General features: G+C 54.0%; 1 protein-coding gene across 4 annotated transcripts in view; it reads right to left on the minus strand.

The window, feature by feature from the left end:
* The window catches only part of CAPZB (capping actin protein of muscle Z-line subunit beta), a 133,737-nt gene that overhangs the window by 33,864 nt on the left and 84,474 nt on the right, over positions 1-15,399 (minus strand). For all 4 annotated transcript variants that reach the window (XM_043573919.1, XM_043573917.1, XM_043573918.1 and 1 more), the window contains exons 3-4: positions 6,269-6,390; positions 934-1,047 (exon numbers count right to left, since the gene is read on the minus strand). In XM_043573919.1, coding sequence (XP_043429854.1) covers positions 934-1,047; positions 6,269-6,390 — 236 coding nt within the window. The remainder of the gene's footprint in view (positions 1-933; positions 1,048-6,268; positions 6,391-15,399) is intronic.

Genomic DNA, 15,399 nt, shown 5'->3' on the forward strand with positions numbered 1-15,399 from the left:
GGGGCGACCCAACTGTTTCAGGCCACCTGTTCCCAGCTTCCTTAGAGCCGGGCTTTTGTATTTCATGCGTCTGCTTAAGCGTCATGGGGATTTTCTGTGCATGTATGCCTGAGAAGTGTCACTTTTCCTCCTGAGCCAGCTTCTGAAAGAAATTCTTCGTTAAATGTGTTGGAGCAAATCTGCTGTGAGCTGGAAGCCCATTCCAACTGTCTGAAAACCGGAGTCCTGCAATCGCCACAGCGCGTGTACCGCCACCAGCTGCTGGACAACGGTTCTGGCGGTTCGGATGCTTTGCTTCTCTCATTTCCACTTTCTTGCCCACAGCCTAGATCCGGGTGGGCAAACAGCCCGAGGGCCAAATCCCACCCACTTCAAGGCTCAAGAGGTGGTTTTTAGGTTTTTAGCGGACGATATGTACAAAAAGAAAACACCGAGACTAAAGGACAGACACTGAAGTGACCTGTGAACCCTAAAATTTAACTTGCTCTCAGGCCCTTCACAGAAACCTCTGCGGATCCCTCTCTGAAATGACCCAATTTGGGGCAATGCGTATTTTACGGCCGTAACGTTTACAGTGAGATTCTACTGATTAGGGAAAAAATGCTTCAAAGGCTAACCTTCTCTGGGGCCTTTCCTTGCAAGGTCGATCAATTAAGTGGCCGCTCCCAGTGGCACCTGCTGTTATTGTGAAGCACAACACGGGACCCGCACGGGGGGCTTGCGCATGGCAGCGCTCCGCCCCCGACCAAGTCAACTGTAACCGACCCGGTCGCCAAACGAACACCCAGCATCCTGCCGTGAGTGCTGTTTTGCTCGGTTAGGTGAGCCAGGTGACAGATTCAAGGAAGGCTGTTTGGCCTGGTCACACTTCCCTTTTGTGATTTACTTATCAAAGCCGCAAGAGCTGGAGTGCAAAGGGAGGAAGGAACTCACAGGTCTCGATACTGGTCAAAGGCATTGTTGGCTTCCACCTCCAGCTTTCTCAGCCGAGCCGAAGGCATGGCCCCGTCTTCCAAAGGAGGGTCATACTTGTTACTCCATGGTGACCTGGAGGGGAGGAAGGGAAAGAAATAACATGAATCGTTCCAGGAAGACACAGCCCGTGAGCCGTGAGCCCAAGCCCCAGGTGCCTGACATTTCAGAGGCAAAGTCACTATCCACAGCAGTTTCCAGGCCCTGCTCGGAGTTTGCAGAGCAAGGGCTTGAGGCACACAGGCCTGGGCACGGACCTCGAGTGCCATCTCTCATCAGCTGTGTACTTCTGGGAAGCATCTTGACTTCTCTGAGCCTCCCTTTCCGAGTGTATAAAATGAGGCTACCATTTGCTACGAGAAGGCTGTTGAGAGGAGCGAAGGAGAAAACACACCGAGTGCCCAGACCAAAGCCTGGCATGTACTAAGTGCCAACGGTGTGACACCTTCTTCCCCCTTTTCTAATTTCCCTGTTTGATCAACAGACGCCCCTCTCGCCTCTCGGACCTGCTGGCAGTTCTGTATAAACTTTTAATCCAAAGACCTGCCTACACAACTAAAGATAAGAGAAGGGAGCTGTCCGTTACGGAGGCAGCAAGAGACTCAGCCCCAGAGGAACTGCTGATTACATGTGAGGAAACCTGAGGGGTCCTGTTCTCCATGGGAACAGGACACCCTTCCAACATCCAAGACCACGGGCACATATAAAGACAGCCAAGTAATGAGAGGCAGCCTTTTTCTAGCCCAAAGACTTCCCGCGTTAAAAAAAAAAAAAGTATTTTGCCCCATCAGGAAAGCACTTAATGACAGAGAGTACTGGAAAGGGGGTTCCAGGGGAAGTGCCTAATCATGAATTCCTGCAGGTGGAGTTCAGAGAAAGAATGAGAATGAAAAGGAGAGAGGAACGGAGGGGCGGTGCGGGTGCCACGGGCTGTGGACAAAGTCCTTCCCACTCCTGGACGGAAACCCCTTGACGTCTCCACCATAAGAAACGCATACCGCCTGTCCATGTCGCCCCCAGCTGACAACCAACCTTTGCATCGCAGAGAGTTCCAAAGAACCTTTCAATTTGGCATTGATTTACGGAAAAAAGGGATCGCTGTCTTCAGAACCCCAGTGTTAATGAATTCCGTGCACAAGCCTCATTCTTCCAGGGGACTGCACTGCCCCCCCCCACTCCTGGGCACCCCCACAAACAAATCACAACCGCACCCCACCGCCCCCACTGCCCCCCCCACTCCTGGGCACCCCTACAAACAAATCACAACCGCACCCCACCGCCCCCACTGCCCCCCCCCCCCCCCAACTCCTGGGCAACATCACTAACAAATCAACCAGAGGGAGCTGGGTGGCCACTCCTCCAGCTGCCTTTGCACACAGGCCCCAGCTCTCTCGGCTGCTGGGCCACAGAGGGCAAGCGTGGGAAGAGTCATCGGCCTGGCTCCCAAAGGGGGCTCTAGGCAGTAGTAGCCCCGGCCACTTCGAAAGCAAGGAGTCTGAAAACCCTTCTTTCCAAGCTGACCATTCCTCTGCACCATTTTCCTCTCTGTTGGAACAGAGACTTCACAAGAACCGGGTAAGATGCTGCCTTCTGCCCCCTGACCAGCAGCCAGCTCTGTGATCACCCTGAACTGGGCACACAGCACAGGGAAGAGTTATCCAATAAGCCAGGACCCATCTAGCTTAGGGAGCAGCTGTGAAGCGGACACTAAGCACTCTCTCATCTTTGCCTAAAGGCCTCTCCCTTCTAGAGCGTGGCTGAGGTGTCTGTTCTTACTGTTATAGCACGTGTTCTTCATTCCCCCAAACTGTGCTCAGAGAACTCTCCTCCACGACAGAAATGTTCTCTATTGTCACCGACCAAAATGGCGGCTACTATCTTTGGGTTGGCTGCTGAGTGTCTGAGATGTGGCTAGTGCAACCGAGGGGCTCTGTTTTAATTTTTCTTAATTTGAATTCATTCAGGCAACCAACTCCAGAACCAAGGTTCCAAGAAGGCAAGTCTTTCCTGTCTTCTTTGTCCGCTAAGCACCTAGAACATGCTGGCATGCAACCACATGCTCACTTAAGCTTTTAAGAGAATGAATAAATCCCCCCCCCCCCACACACACCCTCCACTCTCACATACAGATGTCTATCTCTGCAGCTGCCACAGTCCTAGCCTTCCCTCCTCCAGGCCACGAGGGCGCCTGGGGAAGGAGCCCATGTTGCCCTCCTCACGTCCCTGCGCCCAGCACAGAGCTCCCAGGTGGTGAGCACTGGTGACGGGCCGAAGCCTTACAGCACGGGGTGGGAAAGAAGGACCCAAGGGGATTCTGCTGGTGGCCCTTCAACCAGAAGAGAAGGAGCCACCCTCCACTCGTTCTGAGGAACAACAGAGGCCTCGCAGCAGATCCCGAGACAAAGATGCAGTGGAAGAGGATCTGAGGCCCCCCTCCCCGCCCCCCACGTGCCCCTTTCAAGACTTCCCAGAATACTCCCGGGCCTGACCTTCGTTTCCCCAGCTACACAGCCATCGCCTTCCTGCGGGCCTGGAAGACCTTCTCCAACTGGCTTTCATTTGGAGGTGACCTGATTAGACACAAGAGCCCATCTCTCTTGCAGACCGGGGGCCTGGAATTTTCAAGAAGCCTGTAACTCACATTTCTCCTGGCTCACAGACGACAGCATTTGAAGCCGTTAGTCCTGGAGCCGGGGTAATTGTAGCTGGGGGAAAAAATCATAACATTACCCAGAATATTCTTAGTGGAAGGGGCACTCAGAACACATTTAAGAGCTTAAATGGAGGCCATTTGAAAAAAGACAGATGGACAGGAACGGTTAGATTTCAAAAGTCAGGCCTTTCATTTCCCTCAGAGAATGCTTTTTGTTTGAGCTAACAGGTTTCAAACAGTGCTGCTGGCAATGGTCACGCCATAAGGATCTTATTTAAGCAAACGATCAAACACAGTTGGGATGGAAATGTGTGGAGAGAAATCAGAAGACCTTGAAGTTGTACCCCGAGAAGGGAAAAAGGAAAGAGAAGTCCTGTGTCCTGAACACCCTGGGCTCCTCTTTGGCTGAGGTCCCCAGGAGGTGCCCCAGGAATGCGGGAGCCGGCGGGGCAACCTGGAGGGGCTGCAGGCACCGGGGAAGCCCGGCCCGGGCACGGACACTGGATATGGGAACAATTCCAGCCGTCCCACAGGCTGCCGGGGACCAGCTGCCGCACACAGCGGACTGGAGTTTTCAGGTGGAAAAGAGAAATACAATGACGACATTGAGTGAGCGAGAGTCAGCTCGAGGGCCACCTCTTCCCGGAAGCTTCCTGAACCCTGTGCCTGGAGGGGCCGCCTGTCCCTTGGCGGTGTGCCGCCCGGTCAGACCACTCGGCACCGCCTGGGACCCCTCTCCAGCGAGGACTGGCCCTTCAGGGCGGAGCCTGATCCATCCCGGCTGCCACAGCACCTCCAGGCATCTCCACCTCGTCCAGCCCTCGCCCAGGAACTCCAGGCCATCCACAGCCTACCTGCCACCTCCACGTCCTACCTAAAGGACATCTCAAGCTCCTCCCACAGTCCTCCTCATCTCAGTCCGCAGCGGCCCCCACCTCCCCATCCCCCCTCACTGCTGCTTCCTCCACGCCCCGGCCCCGCAACAACGCTGCTGACTCTACTCCCGGGACGGGCCTCTCAAGTCAGACAGCTGCTCACCACCTCCACTCGGGTCTCTGGTCTGGACGGGGCCAAAATCTATTCCTGGCCTAACTTCCAATCGAAGCTGGCAAGGGGGCACGACTGTAAAACATTTGTCTCGTCTCTCCATAAAGTCAGTATCAATGAAATCTTCGTAATTCACACCAGGTTCCGTGCCATTCAGCACTTGGCCTGTGTCACCTCTTTTAACCCCTCGTAGCTCTGTGCTATGTCCTTCAAGGCCCTGCAGGACCTGCCCTGCCGCACCCTTGACCTCAACTCCCACCCCGGCCTTCCAGTCAAGCTTGAGCCTGACCAGCGCAGCTCCAGCCAAGGACTTTACACCCAGAACGCTCTTCTCCCAGACCCGCGCATGACCGAACCTTCTCATCAAGGCTCATTTCACACATTCCCACTAACAGAAGTACCGTCCCTGACTTTCCATCCTGCCTCTCCTTTTGTATTTTCTCGATTCACTTTTCACAGTCTCGGTTGACTTCTGCGTTCGCTTGGCTTCCTCACTGGGACGGAAGCTCCATAGAAAAGGGACTTAAATAGTGCCGGCACACAGAGGACAGGCCTACAGAGACGTCACCACGCGTTCTGCCGAAAAGAACAAAGCCCCCGATTTCCAGGTTAGAGGTGAGAACGCTAAAGACCAGAAATGGTAAGTCATCTGTCAAAGGCCTTGTGGCTACAGGGGCCAGGGCTGGTTTGGAGCCAACGTTGTGACTCCAGGTAATTTTTCCCTGCTTCCGTGTCTCAGCCACTGCCTCCTCCCCCAAGAGAACATCAGGCCGAAGCTGTAAGACTCAGCCCAGGTTGTGTGGCCTCCAAATAAACCTAAAGCAGGCTGCATTCCTCCACCATCCTCCAAGGCAATGCACACAGCAATCCATCACAGAAATGCTGGACAGTTTAGGGATTCTTGATGTTTAACAGGAAGAACGCCTAGACACCCTTAAAACCTAGCTCAGACATCACCTCCGTCAGGAAGTTTTCCTGGAGTTTCCCCAGCCTCTTCTAGGCTGCCTGCAAATTCCGAATGAGCTTGGTTGGCCCTGGTCGCGTGAATCACATCACACAGTAACCAGCTGCTAAGTGCACCGCCTGTTCCGGAGTGGCGATTCTCCAATGCAGGGGCCAACATCAACTTCGTTGGGCAGGGCCCTCAGCACGGCGATGGGAAGAGGAAGGAGAGCTGTGGATCTGGTGGACAGAGCTGCCTCCCAACGTCCCTCACTGAAGCAGTCCCTCCTCGCGCTCAAGATCCCCGTTACATGCACACCCTATACCTTGCCCTTGGCATGGCTTAACGCAATTACTGTTTTGTAACAACAGCCACCTCCTGTTAGATTGGAAGGGCAGGGGCCCTCGCTCATTGCTGAATCTCCAATGCTTTCTGGAGGCACCCCACAAGCACCCCAGTGGTTGACCGGATGGCAGGATGGATGGTGGGAAGGGATGAAGGGTGGGAGAGAGGGAGGAAAGTCAGGGAGAAAGAAGGCCGGTGGGCTGTGAGACTGTCCAAGTTCAGTGGGACTCGTGCTGCTAGGCCGGTGGCAATGCCCGGCCCGGGCTCCGGCCCACCATGCCTGCCGCATTCTCGGGGTGGGAGCTCACCTGTACGAGTCCCCATCTCTGTTGTAGTCACACAAAAGGTAATCCTTCCCCACCACCTTGTCTCTGGCGATTTTCAGGGGCTGGTCAACAGAAGACAGGAGATCTTCACACAGACTGGGGACCTGGCAGAAAGAAAGGAAAAGGCAGAACCGGGGGGTTAAAACAACACATCAAAACCAGGTTGGCTAATGGCAACCAGAGCCACGTCGTGGTCAGCATATTTAACATCTGGCCCTTGGTACTCTGCCAGAATTATGGGCCTGTTCTTTTCTTTTCCACATGTGTCTGACACCAACTGTGTCCCTCCATAAAGAAACCTGTTCTTGAGTTACAGCGGAGCGTGATTTCCAACACAGCCTTCCTTCCAAATCTGCGTGCAGCGTTAATTACCTGGTCGCCAGGGTGGTCTGGTACATTTAAGTATGTATATGCTTGCTATTGGTCTCTGGTGGGCAAAGTACAAGCTCAAGTCTTGAGAAGAAGGTAAACATTTGAAATACACAGGAATCCAAAGAACTCTGAGAATAACCCGTCCGTGCCGGAGAACTCCCACAGGCTCCCATGCTGGGTGGAGTTTCCAATACTTTCCAGGCCCCCGGCCAAGCACTGCCAGGCTGGCTGGCGGAGTCGACCCTACCTGCTGCAAAGGTAGCTACACACCGGCCTCCCCCAGCGCCGAGCTCCAGCTGGCTTACCTCAGGTGGACCCACTGGGAGCCATGTCACCGAGAAAGAGGGCCCCAGGGCCTGAACCCCATGACAAATGCTGCCGAGTCTGACACGTGGCCCCACTGGTAACCAGGCCGCTGGCCGCCACCGCCTCCTCCTCCTCCTCCTCCTCCTCCCAACTCAAACATCAATTTCCACCAAAATATTCCAGGAAGCGATGGCAGCACTTTCTGAAATGGATTCCTTCAGGCCTGAGTCACTTCCATGCTGTATTTTCAATGTGCTGACTTATTCCTTTCATGGGCCTGGGTTTATGGAGGCCCCACCATATCGTTTACCAGGCAAGCGGCTGCCAACGGCACCAACAGCCCTTCCAAATGGAAAAGTTAAATCATGTGGCAAAGATACCCAGCAGAGCGGCTCAGCAAGGGGGCAGACGGCCGCGGCCGTTCCCGCGTTCCTCCAGAAGACCCTTATCGCCTCCAGAAAGATGGTGGTGGGGAGACTGCCACCCCAGGGACCACCCAGCCTCCGGGGCCTCTCCGGGAACCCCTGCTGAGTCCCACGGTGCTTCCAGGCAGCTTGTAAGGCCCTGGCTGGCACAGCTGGAAGACGGTGACCCTGTCTCACATAGACTCCAGCCTCTGTGAGGCAGAGGCTCCCTCTACGTGGACCCCTGCCAGTCACCTAGGCCCCCAAGAGATGCCTGCACCACTAACTCCTATACACCACCTGTGTCCAGCTCCCACAAACACACACACACACACACACACACACCAGGGCTATTTTCTTCCTTTTTTGTTTTTCTTTAGATTTTATTTTAAAAATAATCTCTACACTGAATGTGGGGCTCAAACTCACAACCCTGAGATCAAAACTCTTACGGTCCACCGGCTGAGCCAGCCAGGCGCCCCAAAACGGGGCTGGCGAATCAAAGTTAGTTTTGGTGACGGTAACATCCTACCCCCTACCAAGTGTCTGTCATGTATCATGGCCTGTCAAGAGTACAGACGGTCAACTTGAGAGCTCACACACAACCTGTGAAGTAGGCATGTATTACCCCCATTTTCCAGATTACAGACAGCCGAGGCCCAGGGTTACCAAGCTGCCCAGGGGCCACACCAGAAGCAGGCAGCAGCCACAGAAATCCGCCCCCCCCCCGCCCCCACCTCTGATGGTAACCCTGACACAGAAGAGGAAGGACAGTGCATGCCAAAAGCACACTGTGGTGGCAAATAACCCCCTTCTGCTCCCACCCCCTGCTCAGCAACCAGTGGCCACGGGGCCTGGAAGAAAGCCCCGGCCACGGCAAGGCAGATTTTAACAGCTTCCGCCCGACGCCGCTGGGATCTGGAGGTGGTCTTCTTTGCTGCTGTAGGCCCAGAGGAACGGCCCTGAGCACCTGCGCCGGCCCAGCATGACGAGCCCCTCCCCTAAGCATCACCGTTGAATGCGCTGGACCAGCTCACACCTGGGGGCCCTGACTTCTGTCTAGAATCCCATTCTAACTGGCTGGCGCCCCTGGCACTGCTGGCCAGTTCATCCCGGATTGTGGCAGAGAACAAGCCACCAGGCTCTGAAGTGCGACTTCCCGACTCCACCGCTTACCGTCCCTGCAGCCTCAGGCAAATCATTTTTACGTCTCAATGTCCTTACCTGGCAAGTGGGGATAAGAGAACCAGCTCATCGAGATTTGGGGGATCACAGGAGGCAGTGCCTTCAGCATTCCAGCCAGTGCCCAGCACGGGGGCATGCACGCACACTAGTACTGGACAGCGAAGCGCCCGCCCTCCCCGCTCCGTACCCGCGGTCATCTGCGCTCTGTGACTCTTTGATGGCAGCGCCAGTCCAGGTCCCACCTGGATCCACCGCACTGCCTCTTTGGGATCCGGATAAAAACGGACCCTTGAGAATCCAGTTCTTCTTACCTGCAGTTCTGCCTGGAGCCAGCTGTTTCCCCTTCCCCACCAGTCCTGCTGCTTTGCAGGGACCCCCACCCCCCAACACAGGGAAGCCCACAAGATCATGGGATTTGGTATAAAACAGGCTTGACTTCACTGCCATCCAAAAGGTGAATCCGTGGATCAGAAGTACCTCCATAATTTCTTCCTAGCACTTATGCTAACTGAAGTGACTTTTAAATTTATTTGTTGTCTGTCTCCCTTCCCTAGAATGTCGATTTTTTTCCCCAGGGCAGGGACTTCAATCTTGTTCACTGCTGGATCCCCAGTGCCTACGGCAGTTGTCAGAGGCATAGTGAGTTCTCGAGATTTGCATGGGAGGGAGGAATTTTATAACGCGAAGCCTCCCAAACACCAATCAGCTTTGTTTCTAAGTTAATAAGCTGGTGTGCAGCAAGAATCTTCATCAAAAGAATCTGTCGTCCAGAACTGAACTCTGATGGACGCCAGTGACCAATTTTGCTTGTGGTTCCGGCCAATCTCAAACCTGAATCATGACATGGTGGAAAAGCCCTAGACAAAGAGAACTAGAGTTTTATAGTTGGTGGGGTGGGGGGGGGGGGGCGGTTTATGAATACAGACCCCGAGGAACACAGCAACGGGGGCAAGACTGAGAACTGAGAGACCAGGTTCTAGCCCCTGCTCTTCTGGCAAACACGCCGGGCGCCTACCCGGGAGGCGGACGGCGGCCTGTTATGAAATGAGACGTTTACATGGGTTTTGTTTTACAAGTTGGGAACTCAGTGACCTGCTCTTCGTTTTCTGTTTTTCTTTCTCCTGGGACCTCCCCACCCCCACCTTAAAAAAAAAAAAAGTGCTTCTGGCCTGTGAAATCAAAAAACGTGGCAGCCACTGGTCTAGAAAATGGGATCCAGCCCTCCCTGCCTGTCAAAGTAGATAGATCAGGGTAACTTTCAAGGTCAGTGTGAAGAACCGGAAAGGAGTCCACTCCTCCCACCTCGGACGTCCTGTCCTTCAGAGCACAAAGCTGAGGCAACAGTGCAAAGGATCTGTGGTGCCAGCCGACATCAAGAGCCACTCTCGTAGCCTGCCCAGCCTACCTTTCCTATTCTGGTCACAAAGCTTCTCAAGCCCATGAAGCCCGTGGCACGGCTGACGTCCCCTCTCCACCGCTGCCCACGGGCAGCCAGAGAGCCTCAGCCCCTGGCCTACTCAGGGATGGGGCCTTCCTAGGAGTTTTCTCCAGGGGCAGATACACGGCCTATATTCATTCCCTCTGCCAGGGAAGCGGGGGTGGGGGTGAGGGCCCTGGGCTGCGGCAGGCCTCAGGAGAGCATCTGCATGAGCTTCTGGGCGAGGCAGAGCGGGTGATACTATCTGAGCTCCTAGATCCAGCTGCCCTTGTGACTGGGGCTTTTAAAGTCCATGGCCAGGTACTAACCAGAAGAACATACATCTAAACTGTCACTGAAAAATTATGGCAGTGCACCAGAAACCACAGAGAACTCCTGAAGGCGCAGGGACGTGCTCTTCCGTGAAGAGAATCTGGGACGTGATACGGCCGGCTGATTCTTCAACCAGGCAAGCACAATTTTCGCCTTTTGGGTAAACTTTCAAGTTGGACCATATTTTTGTATTCCAGTCCCTTCCACCAGTCCTGTTTCTCCGGTCAAAGACAAAGTGCCCTGGAAGAATCATCTTCCTGTCGCCACAGGGACTGAGACGTGTGGACGACACGGTGTGTCCACAGATTTGTACCAGCGCAGCCGCTCGAGGGTGCGTTAGTCACGATCTGGCACCACCCACACCTGTCTGACTTCCATTCCGTCCTACCCCCCACTCCTGCCTGCAGCCTCCCAACACCATCCTGTCCTGTTCAGCACTCCCTCCACGTGCAAGTTAGCACATGCGTTCTTCCACCGGACAAGTCTCCCCATATAGGGTTGCTGGAGAAAATACAGGATCAGGCGGTTAATTTTTAATTTTTAATTTCAGATACACCACGAATCTCAAAAACATGGGGCATACGTTTTCATTTGCCAAACCTGGCAACCCATCCCCTTCTCTCAAACCCTACCACCCTTAAGAACCCAGCCCGGGGCGCCTGGGTGGCTCAGTCGGTTGAGCGTCCGACTTCGGCTCAGGTCATGATCTCGCGGTGTGTGAGTTCAAGCCCCGCGTCGGGCTCTGTGCTGACAGCTCAGGGCCTGGAGCCTGCTTCGGATTCTGTGTCTCCCTCGCTCTCTTTCCCTCCCCCCCTTCATGCTCTGTCTCTGTCTCAAAACTAAACGTTAAAAAAAATTTCTTTTAAGAACCCAGCCCAAAACCCGACTTCTTTGTCAAGGTGCCAAATTCTTTGGAATTCCTGTAGTAACACTGATGCCAGCTGAACCCCAAATGCTTTGGGGATGGCTGTTCTAATACTGCCATCAGCTATCACTTTACTCCTTCCTCGCTACTTAACATTCTTTGTCTGAGTGCTGTGAGCCTACAGAGGCAGAGACCAGTTCCTGAGGCCGAGCCCCACGAAATGCATGGTGTGGCCAGTGCTCCAGCAAGTGTGCTGACTTCTTCTGTGGAAGTGGGTACTAATCTTGATCGAGGTTATACCAAAACCCAGAATACAGGCAGTTTCTCTCTGCCGTCGCTTACTTACCGATGCTCCCCCTGCATTCAACCCCAAGGCTACCCCCGCTCAGTCCTGTCAAGTGCTTAGAAGAGTGGAAGAAATCACATTAAGTCTCAAAGATCAGGAGTTTGTAGAGCAATTTAAATGAAAGAGCGGGTCCAAACAAAGCCAAGAGTTCACTCTGGGCTGCGTGTGTCATAGGCTCCACTGCCTCTGAAGGCAAGAACACGTGTTTGGTGCCTACACCCAAGGGCCGGATGGTTTCTGTCCAAACTGCACATCGGAACTGCTTCCCGGCCTTTGCAAGGAACGTTCAGATAACACCAAAGGTGTCAGATCAATCCTGGCTGCTGGGGGGATTTAAAATTAATTCCCAGCGACTTGGAACAGAAAACAAGGACGGTGTTCCGGCCACCCTTCTGGTGGTGAGGTTCAACTTCTCCACTGCATAGACTCCTTTGAGGCCACACCCCAGGGACCACCTGGCTCTTTAGTGACATCATCATCTGGCTCCCTGGTGTGGGGGGAGGATGGCCCTGGAGGAGGGGGCGGGGAGAGGAAGAGTGAGCTGGGGCAGGGAGAGAAAAAACCCCAGGGGGTAGAAGGTAAAGGACAGGCGAGGACGCCCTGAGCAGCGGCCACAGGTGACCCTTTAATAACGAGGATCAAGACAAGCAGGCCGTCACAGCCAACACCAGGCACTGTATTACCAACTCTCCTGGCACCACCTCCTCTAGGCCTCAGGCACCCCAAATGTGGAGCAGTTACAGAATCCTTATTTTAAAAAAAATTTTTTTTAACGTTTATTTATTTTTGGGACAGAGAGAGACAGAGCACAAATGGGGGAGGGCCAGAGAGAGGGAGACACAGAATCTGAAACAGGCTCCAGGCTCTGAACGGTCAGCACAGAGCCCGACGCGGGGCTCGAACTCACGGACCGCGAGATCATGACCTGAGCTAAAGTCGGACGCTTAACCGACTGAGCCACCCAGGCGCCCCTAGAATCCTTAAAGACGGGAAAAACGGGGCCTTGAGAACTTGCCCAAAGTCACAGCACTACTCGCCAGCAGTCTGGGAAAGGACACGGGAGATACAGAACGGCTCGGTCGACAAAAAGTGCATCCGCTCTTGCTGTCGCCCCAACCTGAATGCTTTTCTATCTAACCCAACAGCAATCACATGAAAAGAGATACAAATCGGAAGTTTCCGGCCACAAGTGAGGTTCGCGTCTGTGCCGCCATGTGGTTCAACTTTGCCTCTTCCCCTCCTCCGTTAGTTATTAATGTTGAAAACAATTGTTCAACCAGAAAAAGAAACTTGAGATGAACCCTTAAAAAAGCACAAAAGCCAGACCAGTGCAACTCCACGGATAATCTAATCCACAGCACCCCCGTCTTTAAGAAGGGCACCCTTGTACCTCAGTTTTTAAAAACATGGCCAAACGAACACATTCCATCTTTTGATCTGCCCGCTGGCCGAGAGCCCGCCACCAGAGAGATAAGAATCGAAAACAGACCCTGTCCGCTGGGTCGCACACTCGGATGAGTGATGTCGGAATCGCAGCCGGGCACAGGCCTGGCTGGCCCCGCTCCCTGCCCCGCGCTCCCCGCCCCGCCCTGCGCTCCCAGGCATCGAGGTGTGTCAGGACGCTGGGGCTCCCGGGCGGCCAGCAGAGGTCTCTGCCTACAGTTTGCTCCTTTTCTACTTTCGAAGGCTACCTCCTTCCCCCCTTTCCGCTAATACGAATACAAATAAAAATGAAATCTAAAACTAAAGAGAATGCTTTTAGGGACACAAGTGCTGGTGTAGGAAACAACCTACAGTGTGTGGCTTTCCGGAAAACACCAACCTTGAAATCAAACACCAGTTCAAATCCTCGGTCTACTGCTTCCTGGCTGAGCATACCCTTCCTTAACCTCAGAACCGAGGCTACAATACCCGCCTCAACGAGAGATTCATTCCACTTAATGATGCTGAGCACCCACACCAGGCATGCGCTCGGGGCCATGGACTTGGCAGCAGACAAGATGGACCCACGCAGCCTGCTCTCCCAAAGTTTGTTCCGGCCGCTGGGAACAGACAAGTGCACAAGGAGCCATCCTGAGTGGTGGCGAGGGTGGGACTGTGGAGATTCAGTGGTCCGGGAGTTGGCAAAGAGATGACACACGGATGAAGGAAAGTGGGGGGGGGGGGGGAGGTAGGGGACGCTGTGATGGGAGCAAGAGCCAGCACGCAGAGACTGCGGCAACGAAGCCACAAGGCGAGCGTAAGGAAGACAGGATCATCTTGTGGCCACAAGCCACCCCTCCCATGACACGGAGCCAGCACTGGGAAGGGGCTGTGCTGTGGGGGTCCCTGCCCACATGAAGCCCTCCAGCCATGCCTGGACCTCAGCAGAAATCCTAAGGCCACCACCCAGCATAGAGCCTGGTGAGAAACAGGAGCTTCGCACCTGCTGAACTCGTCCCCGCACTCCCAATCACACCCACACAGGGGCGCCGTCCCTCCTTCCCACTTCAGATCCAGCCCTCTTCTAATTCATCCATCACTGGACGCCAAGAACGATATCCCTCAAATGAAAGGACAGACTATTCTTCATCGGCAGTCTGTAAATTATTTAGGAAGATGCACAACTGAGAAAGAATATCACTGAGTGTCTGAAACAATTTCCCAATTTTGGAAACATTAAAACGTGATGAACCATGCACACTCAGATTCAAGAGGCTGGTACCTGTAGTGCCCCCAGCAGACTAAGTACGTGCTCACAACGGGCACACAGCTGTTAGCTGGGGGACAGTCCTCAGGGTCTGAACAAAGCTGGCCAAACAGTGCTACCACCAGGAAATTGTTTTTGGTCAACAGATATTTTATTCTACTTAGAAACGAATTTTTCACATGCCATTAATGACAAAGAACTTTCTCAAGAAACCAGTCCCCCTCTCCCCTTTTTTCTTTTCTTAGGCAGGTGCCCTAAACCACCCCAGAGAGAAATAACAGAGATGAACTTCCTGGGCTGGGTTTCAGCCATTCATACTCCAGACCCCAGAGGCTTTGCCTTCTAGAAGCTCACAGCCTGGAATAAGAGGCCAGAACGGTTTTCTAAAGGAAGGGTCAGGAAAGGGCACAACAAAAAGAGGGCAAATTGAAAGGAAAAATTAAAATCACTATCTGTGAGTCAACCACAGGCGAACACACAAGGTTCCTGTTGTCCATTTGTAACCTTACGCTTCCCCGAAGGGGATGAACCAGGCAGCCGGAGCCTAATTAAATTAACCATTCCCTGGCCAGGGCTACAAGTCCACATCTGGTGGAGGCAAGTCTAGAGAATTCAGGGTCATTCTAACCTGTCTGCTCCTTTTAATTAAGGCTTTGTCCCCCAGGGACAGAGCACAATACACAAACACCTTCAAGAAGCCAAAGGCAGAAAAGTCACCAAACAGAAGTCACTGTGGCCTCGGAGCCTGTGCAGGCAGTTACCCCGAGCAGAGCCCACTGCCCCAGTGTCCTATACAGTCCATCCAGACCGAGGCTGCTCTCCCCGGGGCACCTAAGAACCCCCGCCTGTTCCCTGCAGCCCTAAAGCTTCAGAGAGGAGGTGACTCCCCGGCCTATGCTCCTCCAGGCCACAAGGCCTTGGCTGGGGGCCTCACACATTCAGGACGGGGTCTCTCTCCTCAGGACAAGGGTGGGGCCTAACACCGTCGGGGCTTCCAGTGCTGGTGACATGGTGCTCCAGTGCAGAGCAGCAGGGTCCCTCAGGTCGAGTTCTGATCTTCTGAAGGCTCCCAGAATGTTCTCCCTCCTGGAGACTCGGCTAGGGGGCTGGCTGGCTGGAGGCGAGGGTGAGCGTGCCTGTGGCCGCTGGCCCCTCAAGGCAGACGGAGACTCAAGCTCTCAGCCCTAGGGATGTGA

Source organism: Prionailurus bengalensis, chromosome C1 (genome assembly GCF_016509475.1).
Source record: "Prionailurus bengalensis isolate Pbe53 chromosome C1, Fcat_Pben_1.1_paternal_pri, whole genome shotgun sequence".
Classification (NCBI taxonomy): Eukaryota; Metazoa; Chordata; class Mammalia; order Carnivora; family Felidae; genus Prionailurus; species Prionailurus bengalensis.